Source organism: Lampris incognitus, chromosome 16, assembly GCF_029633865.1.
Source record: "Lampris incognitus isolate fLamInc1 chromosome 16, fLamInc1.hap2, whole genome shotgun sequence".
In the NCBI taxonomy this organism is placed as follows: domain Eukaryota; kingdom Metazoa; phylum Chordata; class Actinopteri; order Lampriformes; family Lampridae; genus Lampris; species Lampris incognitus.
In genome coordinates this window covers 34,794,385-34,821,097 of record NC_079226.1, presented here as the reverse complement: position 1 = coordinate 34,821,097, position 26,713 = coordinate 34,794,385, and the positions used below count along the sequence as shown (strand labels likewise).

At 50.2% G+C, this 26,713-nt stretch overlaps 1 protein-coding gene across 2 annotated transcripts in view; it reads left to right on the top strand.

Annotated features, from left to right (window-relative positions):
• The window catches only part of fgfr3 (fibroblast growth factor receptor 3), a 68,114-nt gene that overhangs the window by 6,542 nt on the left and 34,859 nt on the right, over positions 1–26,713 (top strand). The window contains exons 2-4 of one of the 2 annotated variants that reach the window (XM_056296262.1): positions 5,723–5,989; positions 11,713–11,778; positions 24,182–24,351. In XM_056296262.1, coding sequence (XP_056152237.1) covers positions 5,723–5,989; positions 11,713–11,778; positions 24,182–24,351 — 503 coding nt within the window. The remainder of the gene's footprint in view (positions 1–5,722; positions 5,990–11,712; positions 11,779–24,181; positions 24,352–26,713) is intronic. The other variant, XM_056296263.1, reaches the window with a different exon arrangement.

The following is a 26,713-nucleotide window of genomic DNA, read 5'->3' as shown; positions in this document are numbered from 1 at the left end:
TATGTATACACACACACACACACACATATACAACTTATACACACGCACACACCCACACACACTGAGTACATATAGCATATTGCTTCCAGCTGGCCCTTGGTTACATAGGGTGGGCTTCTCCATACACCCCTTCCCCCCACACACACACACTTAAACACCCCCAACATACATACACACACGGACGTACAACCTCCCACAGACCCCTTCACTCCGAGCGAGCGGTCGATAGCTCACACATGCCAGGCTGGACGAGATAACGGCAGGAATGTCTAGATGGGGAGAGCAGTCTGGACGCCGACCAGAACGGTGGGAACTGGTGGCCAAATGGGAGGCGCGCTCCCAGAGCGTTCCCCTCCACGCGCACACACACACACGTCTGCTCCGTCTCTTGGGTTTGTCAAAATCACAATCGGTGGAAATCGTCGGCGGAGCGATTATGTCAGACGGGCCCGTCGGAAAGTGCCTCGCGCGGAACAAATGGCGCACACACTCGTAGTTACGACGTGGAGAACGGCGGCGTCCGGGTAGCGTGGAGGTCTGTTCTGTTGCCTACCAACACGGGGATCGCCGGTTCGAATCCCCGCGCTACCTCCGGCTTGGTCGGGCGTCCCTACAGCTGGCCGTGTCTACGGGTGGGTAGCCGGATGTGGGTGTGTGTTCCGGTCGCTGCGCTAGCGCCTCCTCTGGTCGGTCAGGGCTCCTGTTTGGGGCAGGGAATAGCGTGATCCTCCCACGTGCTACATCCCCCCGGTGAAACTCCTCACTGTCAGGTGAAAAGAAGCGGCTGGCGACTCCACGTGTATGGGAGGAGGCACGTGGTGGTCTGCAGCCCTCCCCGGATATGCAGAGGGGGGTGGGACCCCCCTGACCCGCTGCATAACTCGAGGGAGGACGACTCAGAGCGGAGGGTGCGCGCTGTGGCGGAAGCAGGACCCTCTCAGACCGGGTTCTCCCTTTTTATTCAAATCAGCTGTTTGATCACTTTTTATTTTCCCGCCCCCCCCCCCCCCCCATCCGCATATCAAAGTGCAGGCGCCGAGGCAGAAATAGATATTTGTCACTGACAGCGACCGGGGAGGTTCTGTTGTCTGACACCTGAGAAATGGAGTTTTTAATGTGGGGTGAGTATATCCGGCGGGGGCGGGGGCGGGGGGGGGTCTTATTTCCGTTCTGTTGGTAAATTGGATTTGTTGGCCTCTAGCGGTTGTAAACATCCAAGCGGGACACCAATGTTCCTCCCATCTCTTCTCCCTGGATCAAAGCGAAACTACGGCTTTTAAAAACCGGATCACACAAATTTCACTGCTCCGCTCTTGTTTTGTTTTTTTTTTTGTTTTTTTTTTCCAGGAGCGCGTTGGTTGTAATAGGATGCTGGGTGTGTAAATACGCCCCGTGGCGAGTATACTACACGTGCTACCTATAGTACGGTACGTGTCCCCCCCGCGTGTCCCGCATGTGCCGTTCTCCGTGTGGGCGCGTGCACCGTGTCCCCGGGGACACGCCGTCTCGCAGAATTCCCATTTGTTTGTTGCGTTTGGTGAATTCGGTGACTCCGACTCTAATTAAAAATGTAATTATTTTTTGCTATTCGTCGTGTCTGCGCCCTATGGTGACTGCTATCCGCCCCCCCCCCTTTTTTCTCTCCAATTGTACCCTGCCAATTACCCTATTTTCCGAGCCGTCCTGGTCTCTGCTCCACCCGCCTCTGCCGATCCGGGGAGGGCTGCAGACTACCGCATGCCTCCCCCCGATACATGCGGAGTCACCAGCCGCTTCTTTTCACCTGACAGTGAGGAGTTTCACCAGGGGGACGTAGCGCGTGGGAGGATCACGATATTCCCTCCCGAACAGGAGCCCCGACCGACCAGAGGAGGCGCTGGTGCAGCGACCGGGACACGTGCCCACATCCGGCTTCCCGCCCGCAGACACGGCCAATTGTGTCTGCAGGGACGCACCGACCAAGCCGGAGGTAGCGCGGGGATTCGTACCGGCGACCCCCGTGTCGGTAGGCAGCGGAATAGACCGCCACGCCACCCGGACGCCCGTGGTGGCTGATATCCAAAAGTAACTTCTAAAAACGCCTCAGAGCTACTGCTCATTCAAGGCTGTGGAGGGAGGCGGTGTTGAGTCTGAGGGTCCATAAAAGCCGGACTGAGCTACGAGCCCCCTGAGGTTATTATATCTACCCCATAAAGTTCACTTCTCCGTGTTTAAGACTTGAAGATATTCTAAGACCTACTTTCTCCTTTCTTTTCACGAGGGCCATAAGTAATGCACAAAGGCAGGGGCAGTAACTCATGCAGGCCGCACCAGGATTTATGCCCTCGCCGCTGTCGCCCCGGTGTTTTGCTGCTGCCCTGAATGGGGCTTTTTGTGAAAGCTGACGTCGTAAATATCGACCGTCTCGTGCACGCTATTGACTCGACATTGTGGGTTATTCTGAGCCCTAATAAGACAGCGAGGAGTCAGTGCGAGCCTCGTCTGGTCATGCGCACTTCAGAGGCGCTCGGGATTGAGATGGAGGAGGCAGGGAGAGGTGTAATTTTTCATGCGGCGCTGCGGCTCGTCCGTTGCCCCCCCCCCTCCCCCAGTCCCTCCCAGTTTGGGTCAAAACATGTGTGACAGGAGCGAGTCGCGCAAACGTGTCTGGCACCAGCCGGCTTTGAACGCCGAAGCCGGCAGGGTGGCGTATCACCCCCCCCCCCCCTCATAAACTTGACCTCTAGCTGCCCGCGTCTACGTGGCCCCGTAAGTAGCCCCGCCCCGGCGGCCCGACGCCGCCCCCCCGGCCAGCCTGACTCACACTGGAATCAGTAATCTATAATTCATCGCACCTATTACGCATTCTCCGTGAAGATCGTCTGGTCTAGGGGGCGTCTGGGCTGCTCGTGATTTTCAGCCTTGCCTCTCAGCTCCAATTTCCTAATCTGTGTGAGGGGCTGTCAGGGCCCGTCTGCCGGAGAGGGAGGGTCCTGTTCACATCCACTGTTCGTCAGCGGCGGCCATAACGGCGCTGCCCTTTCACTGGGTCAACAGTGGGTGTCTTCGCCATCGTAAATCACACCCTCAGCACAGTTCATTCAGCTCTTCCCATGGGTAGGTGTGTGTGTGTGTGTGTGTGTGTGTGTGTGTGTGTGTGTGTGTGTGTGTGTGTGTGTGGGGTGCAAACAATTGCGTGTTGTATACTTTACCGTTGCCTGAGCAATTTATTCAGTCTCTCACGGGGGGGGGGTGTATGCTTGCATGTGTGTGCTCGGTGCGTCAAAGCCAGCTTCTGTGTGTGTGTCTGTGTGTGTGTGTGCTATATGTGATTGTGTACATATGTGTATGCATGCACATGAAAATGTGTGTATATACATGTACATGCATACAGTGTATCTCTGTTCTTCGGTGCATGTGCGTACATGGACGTGTGTGTGTTTGTTTGTACACGTGCATGCGCGCGCTCTTGCCCCCCCCCCCCCGACAGTGATGATGATGGGGGTGGGAGATTAATCGAATTTTATTTTCAATTAGGATTTTGGCTCCCAACAGTTATTAAAAGGAGATAATGGAGATAAAACGATCACGGCGCCTCACCCCGTTTGGCAACGATGCCGTCGTTTCGTCTTGCGTCATAAATCCAGCGCGCCCCCTTTTCCTTTCCAGCGGCGCGCTTATGATGCCCCTCCCTAAAGGCCGACGTCACTCTCAGCCGGGCCGTGGCGTGTTTAGCTCAGCTCGAGCCAGCATGGCGGGGAAGAGAGGCTTTGGTCAACAAGGGAAGCAAAAACGCCGCTGTTTGGAAACGCGTCGGTTTCCAGGAGTGAGATGATGAGGAACAACAGACAGACAGGGTGTCTCACACGGCACAAGGCAACATGACCACTTCGTGCAGTTTGTGTGGCCAATGTGAAATTCAACCACAAAGTAGATTGACTGAACAATAAAGGAGCAAAAAAAAACAAGAGACAAGCCCCCTCGGCCTCCTCCACCGCAACACAGTCTTCAATGGAGGACACTCGTTATGATGCAACACAATTCGCAAACAATGTGTCCACAGCCGAATACTTTATATTAATATTTAATAATGATATCAAATATATTTAATTTCATATATATTATATTAAAACTTTATGTTGACCAAAATAATTGATTGTGATTTATTTTATTTTATTTTTTTTGCCATAACCGAGTAGCCCTAGATGATGTACAGTTGAGGTCTGGATGAGAAGCCTCCTCTGATGGCGAGAGAGATTGAAAGAGGGAAGGAGACAAGGAGACCCACTGTGTGCTCATTCAGATGTGTGCCTCTCGCTCTCTCTCTCTCTCTCTCTCTCTCTCTCTCTCTCTCTCTCTCTCTCTCTCTCTCTCTCTCTCTCTCTCTCTCTCTCCCTCCACCCCTCTCGCTTGCTCTCAACGCTTTCTGTCATGTTGACTCTCTCACTCTTCATTTCCCTCTGTCTCACTCAGTTTCTCTCTCTCTCTCTCTCTCTCTCTCTCTCTCTCTCTCTCTCTCTCTCTCTCTCTCTCTCTCTCTCTCTCTCTCTCTCTCTCTGTAGCTGTCTATGCCCTCCCTCCTCATCCCCCACTCCTCTGGCCACACACTCCATGTCCCCCACTTATAGCTACCCTTCTCTCGCTCCCCTCGCTCTCTCTCGCTCTCTCTCTCGCTCTCCATGCTCAACTTGGCCCAGCAGAGGCAGGCATCTTCAGTGAAGCCTGTAAACATGTTGATTTTTTTCCCTGGCTCTAACTAAGCTGGCATGCCGAGCTGCTGGAGTAAATGAGCTGGTGTTTGACAGGGGGTGGAGGGGGGTGTGGGGGGGTTGATTTCCACACAGCCCCTGATCTGTTTTGCCAGTGACGGAATAAAATGTTGCATTTTTCTTAGTGGTAGACCAGCTTTCCAGCGGGGCCGATGGAGACAAATTTACCGAGGACAGGGTTGTCAGTTGACTCCCTCACAGCATCAATGGCCTTTTTCTCCCTCTCATAAAGGGTGGTCTATTCTGGCAGAGCGATAATACCTTTTTATTTCATTCCTCTCTTCATTTTAGCGTTGGCTTAGGCGGGAACTGCTCTCGGTTTAAACCTGTGCCTACTGCGGCTGTATATACCATTAGCACACAGCGAAAGAGCTGGTTTTGGCTGTGGCTGGTCTTACATCATGTTACGTGTTCGTCACTTGCCCCCGTGCTGCTCTTGCTCTGTGGTGTTCTGCTTTATTTTTGTGATTTTTATTTCGTGTGAACAGTGTTGGGGACGGCATCTGAAACAAGACCTCATTTCACACACACACACACACACACAAAAAAAGTTCACCAGAAGGACTCCCAAAATATAGGATTTTCATCACCCAGCATCTGCTAGCGTCCCTTGGTAGAAACTTTATTAAAATTTCAGCTTCTGGCGTGAGCAGTACCACTCTCCGATCAGTTTTACTTCTAATTTGACTCTGGCAGAAGAAGGAGGATATTGTTTATGCAAAAGCTTGAAGCTTGACGCTTGAAATAACAGTGTCGGTTTGAAGGAATTAACAGTTTGAACACCAGCTTTCAGGGACTTTCATGAACAGAGTTTGAGACTCATTGCAAAGCAGTTTATACACTCAATTAAGGATTAAATCACTTGTGTAGGTGGTTGTTTCTTGAAGTGTGGCTCTGAAACGCATCAAAAACGACCTCTCATCACTCACCGCCTGTCGTTCTCTCTCTCTCTCTCTCTCTCTCTCTGTGTACAGACTCCAGTGTGTCCAGTGAGTCAACCTTCCTGGAGGATTATGTTTTGGGCACAGGCGACACCCTGGAAATGCCGTGTCACCTGGATGACCCCACCCAGCCCGTCACCTGGTTCAAAGATGGCGCCGGGCTGGTGCCTAGCAACCGGACACGGCTGGTGCAGCGGGTGCTGCGCATCATCAACGTGTCCTACGAGGACTCGGGCGTCTACACCTGCCGCCACACCCGAAGCAACATGTTGCTGAGCAACTACACCATCAAGGTGACAGGTGAGACCAAAACACGCTGGTGGACCTTAAAGGGAAACGGAGCAGTCGGGTGGGATTTTGTGAGGGGTGGGAGATTGATTTGACTAACAGCCAGTCATGAGGAGGTATTTGTAGAAGGACGTGAACATCGATATGCTATTGGTTAGTTTCAGTTTGGGGGATGAACGATCACTCGTCTTCTCTCAGTCTCGCTCCCAATTCATTGGCCATTTTTGTCAGTGTACACTGCAAGAACATATTTTTCATGTAAATTTCTTCACTATAGAGGGTTTTTTTCTTTTTTTAGATTTTTTTCCCCTCTTTTCCTCCCCAATTGTACTTGGCCAATTGCCCTATTTTTCGAGCCGCACCCCCCTCTGCTGATCCGGGGAGGGCTGCAGACTACCACATGCCCGTTCCCATACATGTGGAGCCGCCAGCTGCTTCTTTTCACCTGACAGTGAGGAGTTTCGCCAGGGGGAAAGAGCTTGTGGGAGGACCACACTATTCCCCCTAACCCCCCCCCCCCGAACAGGTGCCCACCACCGGGCAAAGGAGGCGCTAGTGCAGCGACCGGGACACATACCCCCCATCCAGCTTCCCACCCGCAGACCCGGCCAATTGTTTATGTAGGAGGACACCCGACCAAGTCGGAGGTAACACGGGGATTCGAACCGGCGATCCCCTGTGTTGGTAGACATTGGAATAGACCGTCACGCCACCCGGACGCCTTCTTCAATATAGAGTTAAACGGGTGTATATCAAGTGCAGATAAAAGAGGCAGCGAGGTGAAAATACCTATTTCATTTCATGGGACCTTTAATTCTGCTCTTTTTCCATCCCTCTCTTTGGATATGTAAATGCTGCTCCCCCCTTTTCTTTTTCTTTCTATTCCTCTCTATCACTCTCCCCATCTCTGTATGTGACCCCCTTCATCCTTTCTTTCTCATCCCTCTCGCTCTAATTCTCTCTTTCTCTCCCTTCAGTCGTCCTTGTCTTTTTCATCTCGCTCCTTTCTCCTCTCCCTCTCTGTCTCTCTCACCGCCTCTCCCATCATCTCCATCTCCGCCTTCATCCATCCCTCTTCGTGTGTCCCAGCTTTCATTCCCTTTCCGCTCCCCTCTCAGTTGGCGCTGGTGATATTCATCCCCCTCGTCCTATCTTTCACTGACCATCTCCGAAGGACGAAGGGGTCGGGGAAAAGGAGTCAGTGAGTCGTGTTTGAGAGGCGCCGTGCACATAAAGACTCAACTCGCTGCCTCTCTGCCAGGGGCCAAACACAAGCTCGGGGCCGAACACAAGCTCGGGGCCCAACCCGCCCCGGGAGCTCCCTAAAATACTGCTTATATTGCGATTATAGGTGTAAATATATCCCAGAGGTACGGCTTACAGCGCGTCATAACTCTCACATCACTGTAGAAGTGTGTCTTGCAGTTTAAATGCGGGAAATACAAAACAGCTAAGTATTGATTTCACGGAGTTAGCGTAACCGCTTGCAGTAAAAAAAAAAAATAAATAATAATAATAATAATTCTGTAACCCAAGCATGCAAACACTGGGCAAGCCGGCAGTGCAACCAGACGTGTTGGCTAGCCCCCAGGGCTCTGTGAGATAGGTTTATCAGGGTTCGGCCGTGTGTCTGGCGGTCACGGCGCCGTCCTGTCAGTGAACGGCGTTGGCCAGGAGCCGCGGTGACGTCACGGCGTGTGGGGCTTTTCAGCGGCGCGAAGCCTCGTTTCTGGACGAAAGTCTGTCTATTTTACTCTTCCCCCGCTTTTCTTTTTCTTTCTTTTTCACCCGTTTCCTCCTCTGTTTAAACTGCTGCGGCCGATCGTCAAGCTTGTTTTGTAGTTTTGCCAAAATTGGGGGGGGGGGGGCGGGGGCTGGGCGGGGATTCAGGTCTGCTCCCTACCGTACTACCACGGCTAACTGACTGCCAAGCTGCACGTGCACCACACGCACGCAGGCGCACTCGCTTCCATACCGGCACGGACTTCCACCGCTCGTCCTCCCGGCCAAGTTACACACACACACACACACACACACACACACATACACACATACACACACACATACACACACACACAGACAGACAGAGCGATCCCTCTGCTGATACTCAGTCAAAGGTGAAATTCATTTCTGTATGGGGGAGTTAAGTAATGTCTCCAAAACGGTGTGACGCAAGCTCAGCTCTGACGGGGGGGGGAGGGTGTGTGAGGGGGGGAGGGTGCTAGTGGCGCTGGTGCTGCTGGTGAAAAGGAAGGGGGTGTGTGTGGGGGGGGGGTGAGTAAGCAGTAGCTTAAAAGTCGGGCCTCCTTTTCCTGTAAAACTTGTGGACACCAGCTGAGCCCGTTATTGACAACTAATTAGAAAGCAATTAGCTTGAAACGCTTCATCATTGAAAACAGATGGGGTTGTAGTTCGTTCTCCTTCTCTCCCCCCCCCCCCACACACACACACACACACTAGCACACATAACTGTTTGGCTGGGAGCCGAGGAGAAAATGGCCATTTCCAGTCTTGATCAGAGGTGGGCAGTTTCCCCTCGTGGACCTGCGTATTGACCCGAGACTCGGGAAGCAAACACACACGCACGCACACGCACACACACACACACGGCACGCCACTGTGGAAAAAGTGCCCATTTTAACGTGATTAACATGACATGTAGTCCGGCCTTCGGTCTGGAAATCTCTTGTTTCGTCTGAACAGATGACGGGCGAAACAAACGAGCATTAGTTGTTTCCGATACAACACAAAGCGTGTCCACAGTTTGCCTCAATCGACGGACCTTTGTGTTGCAATAAGTGAAGCCGTCTGTAATTCTGTGTGGTGGGCTGGCGGCCTGTCCAGGGTGTCCCCCCCGCCTGGCGCCCAGTGACCGCTGGGATGGGCTCCAGCATCCCCGCCACCCTGAGAGCAGGACAGGCGGTTCGGATAACGGATGGATGGATGGATGGATGGATGGATGGATGGATGGATGGATGGATGGACACAATTGAAATAATATCAAATCAACGTTTATTTGTCAGTCGCGGTGTCGGTGTCAGTATAGCAGCAGTTTGGCCAGTGAGCTCATTAAAGCGAAACCCAACCATCTCGAGCACAAAACAAGTGTAAACTACTAATAAGACACGTTAGCCCCTAGCTAACGGGTCTGGCCCTTTAGCCGAGCGGTTAGTGACGTCGCCTTGTGGTGCAGTACACCTCGTATCGAATCCCGCACCGGGCAAGAAAGTAACCGGTTACACAAGGGTTTGGCTGGCATAGGCAGAAGGTAACATGCAGCAGGAAAACGGAGAAATAAAACAAAACGTGATGTTATTGTTATTAGTAACAATAAACGCCATAGTGACGGTAATACTTGTGTTATTTGGTCGAGTTTGCTGTCTCTCTGTGCAAACAACAGAGCCCTCTGAGCTGCGTTGCGTGATCAGCTTGTTTTACAGTGTACGGCGGAGGTTAAAGTGCCCCCTCCCTCCTTCCCAATCCAAACACACACGCCTCGGCCCCATCTTGAACACACAAGGCATATCGGGTTTTCCCTCAAATATTTGACTAGGGTGTCAAATATTCAGGGACGTTATCAGATTTACTACCTGGATGGCGTCCAGGCAGCGAAAATAAGAAACCAAAACGAAGGCGGCCTGCGCACACGTTGTGCTGGTACAGTACAGATGTCCGCAGCCGGAGGCCGTGGGGGAGCGGATGAAGGGCCGTGCAGCCGGGTCCTCCACACCAGCCGAGCTGCGAGGGGGGAAAAAGCGACGCTGTGGTTCTGCTACGCCCTACTGTGTGCCTTACAAGCAAGAGGCTTTACTCTGCTTCGGTTTTACCTCCGCCTGCTGCAGCCCTGCTTTCTCTCTTCCTCGCCGTTAAACTCCTGTTGGTCGGGCGTCCCGGTGGCGTAGCGGTCTGTTCCGTTGCCTACCAACACAGGGATCGCCGGTTCAAATCCCCGTGTTACTTCCGGCTTGGTCGGGCGTCCCTAAGACACAATGGGCCGTGTCTGCGGGCGGGAAGCCGGAGGTGGGTATGTGTCCTTGGTCGCTGCACTAGCGCCTCCTCTGGTCGGTCGGTCGGGGCGGGGAATAGCACGATCCTCCCACGCGCTACGTCCGCCTGGTGAAACTCCTGTCAGGTGAAAAGAAGCGGCTGGCAGCTCCACATGTATCTGAGTGTGGTAGTCTGCAGCCCTCCCCGGATCAGCAGAGGGGGTGGAGCAGCGACCGGGACGGCTCGGAAGAGTGGGGTAGTTGGCTGGATACAATTGGGGAGAAAAAGAGGGAGGGGGGGTTATAACTGTTTAGTAACGAGCCATCCCCTCATTTCACGAGTCCACGCTGTATATTTAAAAGTGGTGGTAGTCGGTTCGGTGTTTGTCCGAGTCCGTCCCTCCATCTGTGCTGTGAGTCACCGCGGTGGCTCACCGCCTAGCAGAGCCGCAGCACCGGCACCAGGGGATTGTGGGTATCGGAAGATGAAAACAAAGACGGCGGTAGTCACGGGTTCCGGGAGCAGCTTAACTCGCAGGGGTTTGGGGTAACATCTGGCTCTCGTTAACCTGACCTGTGGAGCCGAACCAGAAAACTTCAAGGTCAGATTGAAAACAATTAACGAAGCCGCCGTGAAAATGTGTGAAACAGCGACGCGAGAGAAAAAAAAAAAAGGGCCGTATATTTATAGCCGCGGGGTCGTTAGACATCATCTGACACACTACACCACGTTTTAGCGAGAATAAGTGTTAATGTGCGTGTGTGTGTGTGTGTGTGTGTGTGTGTGTGTGTGTGTGTGTGTGTTCACACATCCGTGAAGTCATGTCACGCTGATGTCTAAAGAGAGTGAATGCGTGTGGAGATGGGTGGGTGGGTGTTATGTGAGCTAATCACAGCAATGGCTAGAAACAATGTAGCAATATCTCTATATAGCCAGCAACGAAACGCTTTTCCTTGGCGCGTGTTGGAGTGAGTGTGCGGTACATTGTATCCGTGAATACCCGTCTGCGCGTGCACGTGCGCACACACATACGCGTGCCGGCAGTGCGGAAAGGGTGTCACACCAGCAGCGGGGCTAATAACCCCTCTCATTTGTAACGTCTGTGGAAATGTTTTGGTTGCAATCTGAACGAGAGAACTGTAGAGTCATTCATGACTTTTCAATGGGCTCAGTCAATTCTAATACGCTCGCTCGCTCGCGTGTGTGTGTGTGTGTGTGCGCGCGCATACTTGTTATTGTACACACGCAACTTAATCTACCCCAGCTATGTAAAAGTGATTTGTACATAGAGCTCTCTCTCTCTCTCTCTCTCTGTCTCGCTCGCTCTCTCTCACTCGCTCTCCCTCTCTCATCTGGCGGAGAAAGAAATTGGTCACGACCTTTGCAGTTGTAATTTTCAGGTTATCAGATGGGTTATGGAGTTCAAATTGCCTGAAGAATAAAAATGTTTTAACAAGCTGAATAAGTGCAGCCCTGAGTTGATATAACCGCCGTTTAGAAGAAACGGCTCCGCCTGATTCAGAAAGATAACTTGAGCAATACCAAAAGGAATTACAAGTGCTTTTCAACAACAGACGCAAACTTTGATCTTTTACTGGATGTGATGCTGATATGGATACACTGTATCCTTTTGATATTTATAGGCCTATTATGGTCATTAAAAACTAGTAGTTGTGTATTTATCGTCGTTTGGAATAGAAAATCCTCAAGTTTTAACTCTCCCGTTTTTGTGTGTTTGCTTTCCAAAGATTCCCTGTCGTCTGGTGATGATGAGGACTACGATGAAGATCCGGAAGATGCAGGTAATGGAAATGGTGTGTTCTCCATTTCAATCGCTCATTCTTTCTTCCATTTCAAAGCACAATATTTGTATTTTTACAATGCCCCACGTTGTGCGTGCTTATATATGCGTATTGGCGCTGCTTTCAATCCACATTTGTAGAGAAAGTCAGAACAGATGGGATGAGAAATGGGGATGGGTTGCAACAAAGGTCATCAGTAAAACTCTAATCTGCGGCGTTGTGATTACTTGATATTCACCTTACTGCACAGACTAGCTGGCACACATCTGGCAGGGGGCTTTTCATCACACACTACAAGGATTTTTTTTTTTTTTTTTACTTATATGACCGTGAATGTTTATGACCGGGATCGGGATTTTATCAGCAGCTTTGGAGTTGTACGTCTACCATTCTTGCCATATCCACTCAAGGGCTCTAACCTGGTTAGACATTAAAACTCATTCCCCAGAGTGCAAAACTAAACGCTGCAGTCGTCCAGATCAAAAGCCGCGCTCTCGGAAGTCCCGGTTCTGATGTGACTTGTTTTGGCACCCAGAGTCACACTGAGTTAAGCCCCAGGTAAACAAAGACAGACAAGAGCTGCTCCCCACAGTTTACAGGCTCCCTTCTGTCAGCTAGCACGGCCCTGCTGGAAGTGAGAGAGAAGAAGAGAGAGAGAGAGAAGGGTGGGAGTGTGGGGGGGGGGGTCTTGCATTTCCACCTCTTGGCGGGCACATGATCACATATCCAGGTACCCTGCTGCGCTACCTTTGTTGTATATTACTCAGGTAGACAGAGAGGGTCCAGACAGAGAGAAGCATGAAGGAAAGGAATACCAAGGGAGAGAAACAGATACAAACAAACTGATAGAGAGATAACATACATGATTACTACATACATAAGAATCAGAGTCATGTTTATTGACCATGCGGGTTTGCACACACATGGAATTTGACTCCGGTTTCGTGGCTCTGTCAGTGTACTTAACATAGAATAACAACACTACAACACAACAATCTTCAGATATATACACAAGGATAGACTATATACATATACACACACACACACACACACACACACACACACACACACATATATATACACACTCACACACACACACACACACAGATTGACTGATCTTCTCATCAGATGTGGTTCACAAATTCGTACAGGCAGGTTAAAAGAAGCCAGCTGATGTTTGTCTGGCCTTCGCTTGTAGTATCATTACACTTGCCGGCGTAGGTCAATCGATTCGCCGGTCCTCCACGTCCTCCTCTTTTTCCTCATCTTACCCCAGCTGAATTTGATAAGAACCCCTCAGCCCGGGACCGTTTGTTTCTTACGTCCATTATCTGGGCGCTTTGACCTTTGTCCAACCCTGGCTGCTTATGAGAAGAGAGATTCAAGAATTTAATCTCGCCCCAAACACGCATTTTAGTCATTTATCGGACACACTTATCCAGAGCAATTTAGAGGGAGCACAACACCGGAACAAAAAAGAGTCGACTAAGCTGTTGAACAACAGAGGAATTAGCTTGCTGTCGCGGCTATTGTGAGCTAAATGCCAACTATGTAAAACATAAGTGTGTTTGAATGTGCGGCTTCTAAGTGTTTTCTAAACGGAGCGAAATGGCACCAGCTTAGGAGCCTTTTTTTTTTTTTTAAACTGCAAAGAGCCCAAATGCTGGTAAATAGCCTGAGACTGCCAGAGTTAATCTCTGGATGTAAATCTACCTCATGACATACCGGGCTCCGATTTCCTGGCCAAAGGAGAAGGATTAGCCCAGAAAACGTTAACCCCCTGCTATCGCTGCTTAATGTCCGCTAAGCCATCGCTAATTATGCGTCTGCAAAGGGAAGGGCCCATGTGACAAGCCACACAGCCCGGCGGCTATAGCCGAGCCGAGGGAATGTCCATGTGGGAATGTGGGCGAATAGGCAGAAGTCAGCGCTAGCAGAGAGAGAGAGAGATGCCAGTCGTTGGCGATACCAAACATGGAGAAACCAATTCATGCTATCAGTGAGAGAGAGAGAGAGACAGAACGAGGGAGAGAGAGATGGTGAGGACCATGCCCCTAATAAGCGGGGAAGGAGAAAGAGAGCAGTGCAAAGTTAAGAGGAGAGAGAGAGACGGTTTGCTGGCCAGCAGCGAGACACCAAGAACTGCATGGAAAAATCTGTGAGAGAGAGAGAGAGACAGAGACAGAGACAGAGAGACAGACAGAGAGGAGCAGAGGAGGAGAGAAAGGAAGTAAGAATGCAGAGGAAAAAGGAGAAAAATGAAATGTGATGTGATCAGTGGAGTCATGTGGCAACGTCATCGCAGCCACCAGTTTTAATAATGCCCCAGACGGGAACCGTCTAATCCTCGCAGGAGAGACACAGACAGACAGACAGACAGACAGATGGACAGACAGAAGAAAAAAAAATACTGCAGTCATCAGCTCCAAAGCTCCAGTCCAAGAAACTCTGTCAGTTGTGTCTCGTGGCCCTCTGGGTAGAGTCAATGAAGATAGACACCGTCCCAGCAGCCACAGATTTTCCTTGGAGACGGCGTTCTGCACAAAGCAGCATTATGAAATGATTTGTAAGGCTGACTTGGAGTCTGAGGCCGTGTGGCATCTGCAGTCTGAGCCCGAGGAAAGTGGCTGCAGTGTTACTACAACTGTTAACACTACTCTACTAAGTACTACGTCAGGGGGCCCCCAACCTTTTCTGCACAGCGGACAGGGGGGGGGGTGTTAATCACAACCGGTATATACATAGGTTAACACCATATCATTTAAGTAATGTTTGGATATAAAACACAGCGCCTGTTTTCCTTGCATGAACATATTAAAAACATTACAATTTGGGTGTCCATTGTGGCATAGCCGTCTATTCTGTTGCCTACCAACATGGGGATCGCCGGTTCAAATCCCCGTGTTACCTCCAGCTTGGTCAGGCGTCCCTACAGACACAATTGGCCGTGTCTGCGGGTGGGAAGTCTGATGTGGGTATGTGTCCTGGTCGCTGCCCTAGTGCCTCCTCTGGTCGGTCAGGGGCCCCTGTTCAGGGGGGGAGGGGGAACTGGGGGGGAATAGCATGATCCTCCCATGTGCTATGGAGAAACTCCTCCCTGTCAGGTGAGAAAAAACGGCTGGCGACTCCACATGTATCGGAGGAGGCGTGTGGTAGCCTGCAACCCTCCCCGGATGGGCAGAGTGGGTGGAGTAGCAACCGGGATGGCTCGTAAGAGTGGGGCAATTGGCCGGATACAACTAGGGAGAAAAGGGGGGGAAATCCCCCCCTCCCAAAAAACCCCCATTGCAACTCGCCAATATCACTGAATCGGTGGGAGCCCTGGGCTCTTTTCCCTGCAGCAAGATGGTCATGAAATGCGAGTCATCAGTCGCACTAAAGCCATGTTTTAGGTAGGACTCCGTCGTATTTCCTGCTGAAGGAAGCTTTCTTTTATTGCAGTCTGGGCCTCTGCTGTCTCTGTGTTATCATCATCTTTAGACCTCTTATTTCCCCTGCCTCCTCCGAAGAAACTGTCAAGCCATGTGGATTTTACTCATGCTAGCTAGTTAGTTGCAACACGCACATCGAGTAGGTAAGTGGGCGGTGACCGACTGGTGACCTCACGCGCGTTGCATTGCTCAAGTTCAGCATCAGCATCCTCATCCTGTCGTGGCGTGACGGGGCATGGTGAGGAAAGGTGCAGCACAGACACACCGTGCCAAGTTCAATGTAATTACCGCACAAATGGCCTATTAAGTTAAATGTTTATGATTCGGTGTTTTTATTTTGCTGAATCATATCGTTTCTTTGCGGCCCGGTAGTGAAAGCTATGCGGCCCGGTGCCGGTCCATGGCCCGGTGGTTGGGTACCGCTGCACTAAGTGATACCGCTGTTACATCTGTGCCCATTGGATCAGCAGATTTTACAGCTGTTAAAACTATTGTGTCTATGCATTACGCTTTTACACCTCAGGCATCCAGCTTTTGCTTCAGCCTGGTGTCGCGTAGGAAGATAAGAAGGTACGGGTCCAGTGTCTTGCTGAAGGTCCTCTAGCTCCTGTTGGACACGTCACTCACAGCACCCAACCTCACCTCTGTGGGCCTCTCTGCCACCGGCCTCCGACGTGAAACCATGAGAACCAGGTAGCTACTGGAGCTGCAGAGAACAGGCCATACACACCCAAACAATACTTTTTGGGGGGGGGATTTTTGCCCCTTTTTCTCTCCAATTGCACTTGGCCAGTTACCCCATTCTTCTGAGCTGTCCCAGTCACTGCTCCACCCCCTCTGCCGATCCGGGGAGGGCTGCAGACTACCACATGCCTCCTACCATACATGTGGAGTCACCAACCACTTCTTTTCACCTGACAGTGAGGAGTTTCACCAGGGGGACGTAGCGCGTGGGAGGATCACGCTATTGCCCCCAGTTCCCCCTGCCCCCCGAACAGGCGCCCTGACCAACCGACCAGAGGAGGCGCTAGTGCAGCGACCAGGACACATGTGGGTCCAGCTTCCCACCCACAGACACAGCCAATTGTGTCTGTAGGGATGCCCGACCAAGCTGGAGGTAACACGGGGATTCGAACCGGCGATCCCCGTGTTGGTAGGCAACGGAACAGACCGCCATGCCACCCGGACCCCCCACACCCAAACAATACTAATTTTGGTGATGCCACTGCAAAAAAAGAATCCATGTTAACTAGTCGTTTAGTGTACTACTGACTTTTAATATCTTATTTTAAACACATAAGTAAAATCTTCACTTGGTTCAAGTAGAGTAACTGAAACTACTGTACACTGGCACAAGTAAAAAAAAAACCTTTCCTTTGGTTTAAAGACAATATTTTAAGATGAAATGCTTCTCTTTAAGTGAGCTAAAATGGCAGTTTTGCTCCGGTGCTGCAGCACTATTGTGAGAACCCGCTAACACAAGGACCGTATGAGCCTTTCACGCACCCGCCAATGACATAAATAGCCCCCAAAAAAATCAAATTCAACCGATGATTAAATTCATGATTGAGTGTTAATTGCATTGTGGCTAATTTAATAATCACATAATAATGATGATGATGATGATGATGATGATGATGATGATGAAAACGAGTGATGTTTTTCCCTTCATTCTGTTTGCAGGGTAAGAAATAATGATTTTACGATTTTAAAGCTGGAAACGAGAATAAACCAGCTATTGATGTGAATATTTATTACCCTGCAGAAGTACAGTAGGCTTTACCACACACTCGTAGCTTATTTTGGGCGAGGGGTGGGGTGCGGGGGGTTGGCGGTTGGGGGCACTGGAATGTTAACAGAGCCTAATCTGTGCTGGGCTGCACTCCTGAGTTATGCGGGGCCTGGCTGTTTACCCTGGCAGGAGAGCAGAGGACCGGACGCTGGGGCCCGCGCCATGCTGCCCCACACTGCCGTCAGACCGGCTCTGTTTGCTTTGTGTCCCCGCAGGCCCCTCCAGGGCAGGGTGCCCTCAAAGAGCCCCGGTTGTAATCTCGTAAGAAAATCTAGCCCCCTTTGTGCTCGCAGGCATCAGCAAGGGCAAATTACACTATTACACAATTACCCCCCCACCCCCTTCACGGATCGGTTGTGTGCAAGTGCTGAAAAGGCCCGGCGCGGTGCCGGTTGGCACTGTGGCATGCTGAGCTGGACGGAGACGGCGAGCCCACGGTCACGCGCCTCTGACTGGCAGCACAGAGTCACTGCAGCTATCAGAGGACGAGTGAGAGGAGGACAGGGAGTGACATGTGCGTGTGTGTCTTATTATATGTGTGTGTCGTTTGAAGCATGTGGGTGTGTGTGCGCACACATCTGATCAGAAGTGTGTCCTGGTGGATGCTGGGTGTCGTATGTGTGTCTCTCTTGTGCGCGTGTCCGTTATCTCGGGGCGGCGTGGGCGTTGTGAGAGATGGGCGAAGGAGTTGTGTGTGTATTCTGCCCCAGCGCCTGTTGTGCGTACGTGCGTGCTCGCTCGCTTGCGCTCGCTCGCTCGCTCGCGTCGCCTTAAAAGTCTGTGCGAGCGCGGGCGACTCCTCTGTTAGACGACCTCTCTCCCTCGCTGGTCCCCGGCGGCAAGCTGCCACCCCGCTTTCCAGCCCCGCTTTAGAGTTTGCTATCAAAAATAAAACAAACAAACAGCTGACCGAAAATACACTCGCGTACTTTTCGGCTCCCGATGACACATCCTCTTTAGATAAGGCGCACAGCTGGGCGAGGTAGCTGACGCCGTGGCGTGCGTAGCTGCGGGGAAGGTCCTAAAGTGTCCGTTACGCCATTCTGGATGCCGGCTACTGTGTAAGTCTATCCTGTGAGGTGGGGGGGGGGGGGAGGGGGGGTTATCTATGGACTCAGTCCCATTGGGGAGTAGCTGACCTGTTCCACGTGCCCCCGCCCCACCCCCGCGTCAGCCCCCCCACCCCACCCCACCCCACCCGCTCCCACACTCTGCCGAGGAAATGCCATTGGACCAATTAGATATGGCGTGGCATTCCTGTGTGCTGCTGGCACCGGGCGCTGGAATCCGCAGTTGAATTGGAAAAATGTAAGGAAAGAAAAACCAAGTGGTGCAATTTCCAAACAGCGCCGTTCTGCTTTTTTTTTTTTTGTCTACACACAGAAAGATGCCTCCAGAAAGAGGTTTTCTCGAGTTACCCGTGTTTTTGTTACGCACTTCGAAAACGAAGTGGCGTGACTTGCGCTTCGTATCGGAATCGCTATATTAAGCAGGAACAATCACGCCGTTTAGTGTGTTTAAAAATGGCCTAATCCGCGTTTTTTGAAGTACCGAAAAAGCAGGCGTCCGGGTGGCGTGGCGGTCTATTTCGTTGCCTACCAATACGGGGATCGCCGGTTCGAATCCCTGTGTTACCTCCGGCTCGGTCGGGCGTCCCCACAGACACAATTGGCCGTGTCTGTGGGTGGGAAGCCGGACCCACATGTGTCCTGGTCGCTGAACTAGCGCCTCCTCTGGCTGGTCGGTCGGTCGGTCGGGGCGTCTGTCCCGGGGGGGAGGAACTGCGGGGAATAGCGCGATCCTCCCATGCGCTGCATCCTCCTCACTGTCAGGTGACAAGAAGCGGCTGGCGACTCCACATGTATGGGAGGAGGCATGTGGTAGTCTGCAGCCCTTCCCGGATCGGCAGAGGAGATGGAGCGGCGACCGGGACGGCTCGGAAGAGTGGAGTAATTAGCTGGATACAATTGGGGAGAAAAAAGGAGGGGAAAATCCCCCCAAAAAAGTCCCAATAAAGCACTTGTGTGCACTACGCGCCCCTATTTCCCCTCTTCTCATCACAGTCACGGTACTCAGCAGAACTTCGTGCAGCCCTGAAGGTTACAGCACATACCAACCACATGGTCCCAACTGTCGCCGGTTCGATTCCAGCCTTTGTCGCATGTCACACCCCTCTCACTCTCTACCTGTCTCCCATTTCCTGTCTGCCTCTTCGCTGTCGCTGTTTAATAAAGGTTAAAAAAACAAACTCATGCAGCCCTTGTAGGGAAGTGCTCGGTGTAAAAGCCCCGACCAGCCCTGACTTCACTTCACCGAGGTAAAGGTCTCTGTTTTGGTGGTGGTTTGAAATCTGTCTTTATTGGGCAGCCAGTCATTACCAGGAGGGAGGGATGTTCGGAAACCAGACGTGCAGGAGGTGTAGAAGAAGGAGAAGAAGGAGAAGGGAAGGGACGGGGGGGGGGGACCACACATTGGGAGAGACTGTTTAAAAATCTGTGTCTTTCTGTTTGACTGAGTGTGTGGCTGAGCGCAATGCCAAGAAAACAATGTGTTCAGACTCCTTGGAGAGTTGTCCCACACTGCGTGCCCTGTCACTCCAAATACATGGAGAGAGAGAGATACAGGGAGAGACAGAGAGAGAGAGGACGGAGAGACAGAGAGAGAGAGAGAGAGAGGGCAGAGAGACAGAGAGAGAAGAGAGAGAGGGCAGAGAGACAGAGAGAGAAGAGAGAGAGGGCAGAGAGACAGAGAGAGAAGAGAGAGAGGGGACAGAGAGAGAGAGATACAGGGAGAGACAGAGAGAGAAGAGAGAGAGGGGACAGAGAGAGAGAGATACAGGGAGAGACAGAGAGAGAGAGGACGGAGAGACAGAGAGAGAGAGAGAGAGAGGGCAGAGAGACAGAGAGAGAAGAGAGAGAGGGGACAGAGAGAGAGAGAGAGGACAGACGGAGAGAGAAGAGAGAGAAACAGACAGAGAGGGGACAGAGAGAGGGCAGAGACAGAGAGAAGAGAGAGAGAAACAGACAGAGGGGACAGAGAGAGAGAGAGAGGACAGACGGAGAGAGAAGAGAGAGAGAAACAGACAGAGGGGACAGAGAGAGAGAGAGAGAGAGGACAGAGACGGAGAGAGAAGAGAGAGAAACAGAGACAGAGAGGGGACAGAGAGAGGGCAGAGAGACAGAGAGAGAAGAGAGAGAAACAGACGGGACAGAGAGAGAGAGAGAGGACAGACGGAGAGAGAAGAGAGAGAAACAGAGACAGAGAGGGGACAGAGAGAGCGAGAAAGTAATGAAGTGCAACAGAAATTAAATATTTCCCTTTTATGGTACAACCACTTTGTATGTGTGTGTGTGTGTGTGTGTGTGTGTGTGTGTGTGTGTGCATATGTGTGTGTGTGCATGTGTGTGCATGTGCGTGTGCGCACTTAAGGCTTGTTTGTCTTAGCAAACTGGGGAGTCTGTGACTCAAGCGGCAGCAATCTTCAGCTGTCCCATTAGTATTTGTAATCTCACACACAGACACACACACACACACACAGACACACACACACACACACACACACACACACACACACACAGAGTGCGTACAGCGTAACACACACGCAGAATTTCAAGAGGGTTTCAATCGAGTAAAGCTGAGTTTTGTTTGTTTGCTTTCTAAGAAGACACGTCTGTGTTCTTCATCATGGGCGTTGAATCACTGCGGGGCTGGTTGCAATTACTTTTTGAAGCTCCGGCCAAAGTCTGATGGCAAACACCCGAGATTATGTGTGTCAGAATCCTATCTGCTCCCTTCACATGGTCGCCTGAACTGAGCGAATGTGCGGTACGCGTCAAGATGGTTTATATCATGATACGTTTTGGTGGAATAAATTCTCATGTTGGTTTTAGCTGTGGTCGCTCTTGTACTGGATGCTTGTGCGCACACACAAACATAACCCACACACACATAAGCCACATAACAATTTCATACTTACATCGGCAAACAAGTATGTGCACTTGGGTGTCTGGTGGGTCGACCGGTTGTATCAGAAAGGTCAATCCTTCGCCGGAGAGTAGGTTGAGTTGATGAGATTTTGCTGCTGCAGCCATCCGTCCATTATCCGAACCGCTTATCCTGCTCTCAGGGTCACGGGGCGCTAGAAACTATCCCAGCAGCCATTGGGCGGCAGGCGGGGAGACACCCTGGACGGGGCACCAGTCCATCACAGGGCCCACACACATTCACACCTAGGGACAACTTAGTACGGCCGATTCACCTGACCTACATGTCTTTGGACTGTGGGAGGAAACCGGCGCCCCCGGAGGAAACCCACACAAACACAGGGAGAACATGCAAACTCCACACAAAGGACGACCAAGGTTGGACAACACTGGGGTTCGAACTCAGGACTTTCTTGCTGTAAGGCGACCATGCTAACCACTGCGCCATCATGCTGCCTTGGAATTTTAACATGTGTAAACTAAATCAGTCATATTCAGGTCATGCTCTAAATGCGATGGAGTTGGTTCAGTGAGTTTAAAACTGTAAATTGTAAAAAAATCTTTTTGTAAAAAATCTTTTGTAAATTTTGTAAAAACAAATTCTGCCGCAGCCACATTTTCGTTATTGGATGGACATCATAACAGAAACCATTATATAGTTAGGTGGTCAGATGCTCATTTGGGTCTGTCGAGATACATTTGTTTTTCCTTTTATTAGAGGAGGTGGTCGCCGTCATGAACATCAAACTTGTCAAAAGCTGATGTTTTCTTACAGGTTCGGTGAGTTTTAACCCATACAGGTAGCTAGCCTGATGTAAAAGCTATCTGACCCAGCTTGCTACATTTCGGTGAGGCCTTTAGTGCTTCAATATGAATCCTAGTAAGCTCCTAAATTTTGCAAATAAATGTTGTTTAAATTGTTTAAATAAAAGAGAGCCATTAAGGCTGATGTCTGACTGAATGTCAGCGTTTGAATGCTGTAAGTATTGTAAACTAATGGAAGCCCAAGTACACCCCTATTTGACTGAGAACATGCCTGATGCTATCTGATTTGTCCTGATGACATAAGCTCCACCTAAATGACAAGCTCCGCCTAGATGACATAAGCTCGGCCTACCTCAGAGACTCAGCGTTTAAACTAGGTTGATGCTAGATCCAATGGGGTGTAGGCACAGAAGTAGCCGTGATTGGCTGTTGCAGCCGTGATTGGCTGATGCGTCGGCCAATAGACAGCGCAGAACCTCGAAGCGCACTGACTTGAAACAAACGATGCGCACTGAAACATTTAGCTAGCTAGCTTACAACTGACCTTAACATTGCCAGATCGTACTGTAACCCTAACCCTACCGCTATCGCTAGCTAACTAACGTTAACTTAATTCACCCCAACTATTGCTCTGTCTGCCGGTCTGGCAGTCAGTGCGCTTCGAGGTTCCGCGCTGTCTATTGGCCGACGCAACAACCAATCACGTCTCCTTCTGTGCCTACACCCCGTTGGATCTTGCATTGACCTTTAAACTAAGCTTCTACTACACCAACACCCTGGGTATTTTCCCGGGTTTCAAATCCTGGGATTATTGATAAGTAACCCCCTCTCACACCACCAGCGACCCCGGGGGAAAACTCGGGATTTTAGTTTGTTGTCAGTGGGGTGGTAATTACAACTATTATTTCTCCAACACATTCACACAGAGGCAAGCATACACACATACACACACACACACACACACACACACAGTCACACACAGACATTGAGATGATAATTAGCTCCTCTTCTCTCCTGCATTTCCAAAGTAAAAGAGACGTCTGATGACCAGTCAGCTAACACCCCAGCTTTTGTCCTTGATTCACACACACAGACAGACAGACACACACACACACACACACACACACACACACACACACACACACACACACACACTCATAACGGGAGAGAGAGAGTTCACCACGCATCAGTACTCTCTCGCCCTCCACACCCACACAGTGAGAACAATAGCCCTCTCTCACTGGCACCAGAGCTCGACCGCCCCTCTCTCCCATTGTCCCCCTACTTCTCATTACGACTCAATAAATTGCCCTGACACCTTCCAAACTCCGGGGTTGTAGAATTCTGATGAACTCTTACAGGTGTTATCGAGCTTGAAATCATTGTGCATTGTCCCCTCCTTACAACGCTTTCACGCGTCCATTTTGCGTCCTTTCACCATCTGTCAAACAATGTTTACAGCGTTCGGGTCCCCTGAACATATCTCTCGGGGAAGCAGGGTGGCCTGCGCGGTCAGCGAGACAGTCCCCTGACTGAACTATCACAGGTGTCGCCCCCCCCCACAACAACCAGTAAGATCCATCCACAGCTATACATCCTTATGAGCTGCCCTTGAGCTAGGCAGTGAGTTTGAACCTGCTGAATGATCGACCAAGGCCTTCATTTTGATGGTTTGGGATTTTCAAAGTTTAATAACTTTGTGGGGGGAAAAAGATACAGACCTGCCACTCCCTGAATGCTCCTAAAATTGCATATATTTGCATAAGTCTCCTGTATAGCTCAGTGTTTTTCTCGTCACATGGATTCTAGCTCGGACCACCCATGTTAAACGTACACACTATGAAGTACTTTGGATAAACCAGGGAGCATATTCAAAAAGTGCACCGCAAATCTCCTACGTCACCTTAATGGATCAATTATGCATTTTTTTTTAATCACACTGATATTTTCTTGCAGTTGGTCTGGACACCCTATCACTGAGGTGGCCCCATCCAAAATGGGTCTGGTCCAATCACAGTTTTGAAAGCTGATCCAAGTGGCTATGTAGCTGAGATATAATTGTAAACAATAATGGCAGCAGAGACGGTCATAAATCATACGTTGCAGAGTGATTCCCATGACGCTGGCTGTTGCTGCAGCTTGTGAATCATTATTCTGTGATTGTGGCTGTTCATGATTCTGCTGCAACATGTCTCATAACTAGAAACCTCCTTGCATCAGTGTCCAAAAATGCAAATTAGCCGTCCCCTTGTTTCCTTTTCTGCACTGAACTGAGAGGGAGGTCATACCGATTCTTGTTGATGGTCAATGTGATCGACTCGTGAGGGAGGTCTGGCTCATGAGGCCACAGATCTCTCTGTATTTAACATTTAACCACTGTGAACACGGCTTGAAGTGACGATAACCTGTTCTGTGTTGTTGTTTTGTTTTGTTTTTACCAACAGAGGCGCCGTACTGGACACGGCCAGACCGAATGGACAAAAAGCTCTTGGCTATTCCCGCCGCCAACACGGTGAAGTTCCGCTGCGCCGCAGCCGGCAATCCAACACCCACCATCCACTGGCTGAAGAACGGCAAGGAGTTTAAGGGCGAGCAGAGGATGGGGGGAATCAAGGTGAGTCAGACGGCTTTCGGGTATCACTTTTACAGTATTGGTGGTGGTCCTCCAGGCGCCAGGTTGTGATCAGACATCCAGACCAGAATGCATCAAATATGTCTGGGGTGAGAAGTGGTTTAGGTAATGCTACCCACCTTTCTCTCTCTCTCTCAATCATCGTTAAAGTGCCGTTGAGCAAGGCATTTAACATCTCCCCTGCTGCTCCAGTGAAGCCGCTTAGTTGCCAAAATAAACAACTGTGGTTGTACTGGGAAGTTGCATCCTGCAAACTGGGAAGTTGCATCCTGCAAACTAGGAAGTTGCATTGTGCAAACTGGGAAGTTGCATCATGCAAACTGTCTCCATGTGAAGCAGGCTCCAGCTGATATGAGTGCAAAACTAACCAAGTCTTCCCCGAGTATAATGCCAGAGGCGCGTTACCGGGATCTAACCTGAGTTTGCCCTGACTAAGCCTTCTCAAATAAATATAGAGGGGATCCTGGCATCTCAAATGGCTGTGCTGAAAGGGGAGCGGTCCACAGATACATGCGTGATGGAGCGGCGTTGACAGTAGCATGGCTGCAGCTGTTGTGCTCTGTTTTGTCATCGAACCCTCACTAAACATCGGACCGGGATTTGGAAGGACACTGCTTAAAGAAACAGTGCTCCAGTCGACTTCCATGTTCCTTCACTGAAACGCTCGATACCTGCTCCAAAACAATTGAAATGCATCATACAGGCTACAGAGACCCTGTAGTGATAATGGGTATGTGTGTTTTTGTCCTGTGATGGACCAGCTATGTGCCCCCCCCCCCCCCCCCCGGTGACCCTGAATGTACTTAAGCAGGTGTATGAATTGAATGGTTCTAGATCAGTGAGGCAAAGTGCGGGGCGACTACACTATCAAAAATGTTGTCGAATCAAAGAACACATTTTGATAAAAAGTCAACTCTCAGAATATGCTAAACGTAACAAATGGCAAGCTAGCATAATGTCTGTGTGCGCCCGCTGATGATTTTGACCTTTAAGGGGTTAAATGTAATGAGATCCTGGAGCTATTAACAGTTTACAGAGATCCTCAACATCTGCTCCCAGCAAACACACTGCAGTTGTCTCTCTCTCTCTGTCCCCACTCTCCCCTCTCTTCATACACCCACATACCCACACTAGCACACATACAGCGTGCACATGTACGCTCACACACAGACTCATACACACACACTCACGCACACGTGCATGCACACGCACACACACTTGACACATGGATGCAAAGATACATGCAGAGATACAGACACACACATGCACACAAGACACTTGCCTATACCCACATGCACACATACCCAGAGATTTATACACACCTGTTTAGAGCCCTCAAGGCAGGCAGAGCTGAGCTGGAGTAGCATTCTGACAGAACCCTTTAGTGTGTTTATTATGCACAAAGATCTGCTGCTGATAAAGGTTGTCTGTGCATCGTTAGCAGCAAAATAATCCCAAATTGACTCGTCAAAACTCTCAAAATGTTTGTTCCATCTGTTCACCAGTCTTACCGGTTCCCTCACAAATCCGCAAATGCCCTCCGTGCAAAATAACTCTCCCAGCAACACCCTTAAAAGTATAATAGCGAGGTCTGAGTGCAAAATATCTTCCATCTTAATGAGATAATTTGGCACTGGGGCTCAACCAGAGGTGGGAGTTGAGTCACACATGTGCAAGTCACAAGCCAGTCTCGAGTCTTAACCTTCAAGTCTCGAGCAAGTCCCAAGTTACTGTGGTGAGAATCGAGCAAGTCGAGTCCCTGCTGTAAGTCAAGCAAGACAAGGCAAGTCATTGCCCATGTCAAGCAAGTCACCAGTCGAAGTCGTGTGAAATTCTTATAATTTACCCCAGTTTCCACATTTAAATCAGTTCAGAGACAGCGGTTGTGAAAAGTTGACTTTTATTTTTAACATTAACAACTGTTGCAGCCTGCTCACACCCTATAAATCTTACTGATATTTTGACATTTTGTGGCAATCAATAACAAGCCTCCTACATAAACAACAATGTAGAGTTAGGCTCTGAAATTATGATATAGCCCTATAGCTCTAAAGGGCTCTAAAGTGAAAACAGAAGTACTACACAAACAATTTACTTCATGATGTCAAGCCTCCTGCCCTGGTCCCCTTTCAGGAGGGTCACATCATTTCTCCTTGGCTCATGAACTCATACGACACTGTGTCATTGTTTTCCTACTTAACTGTTTCTGTGCACAAACAAGTATTGCATCAAAGCTACATACAGCTGAATAGTGTATAAAATAAAAACAAGTATATAAAAACCCAACAACTGGTCACCATATGAAAAACCGTAGATTGAGTTACATAACATTACCTAACGTGCT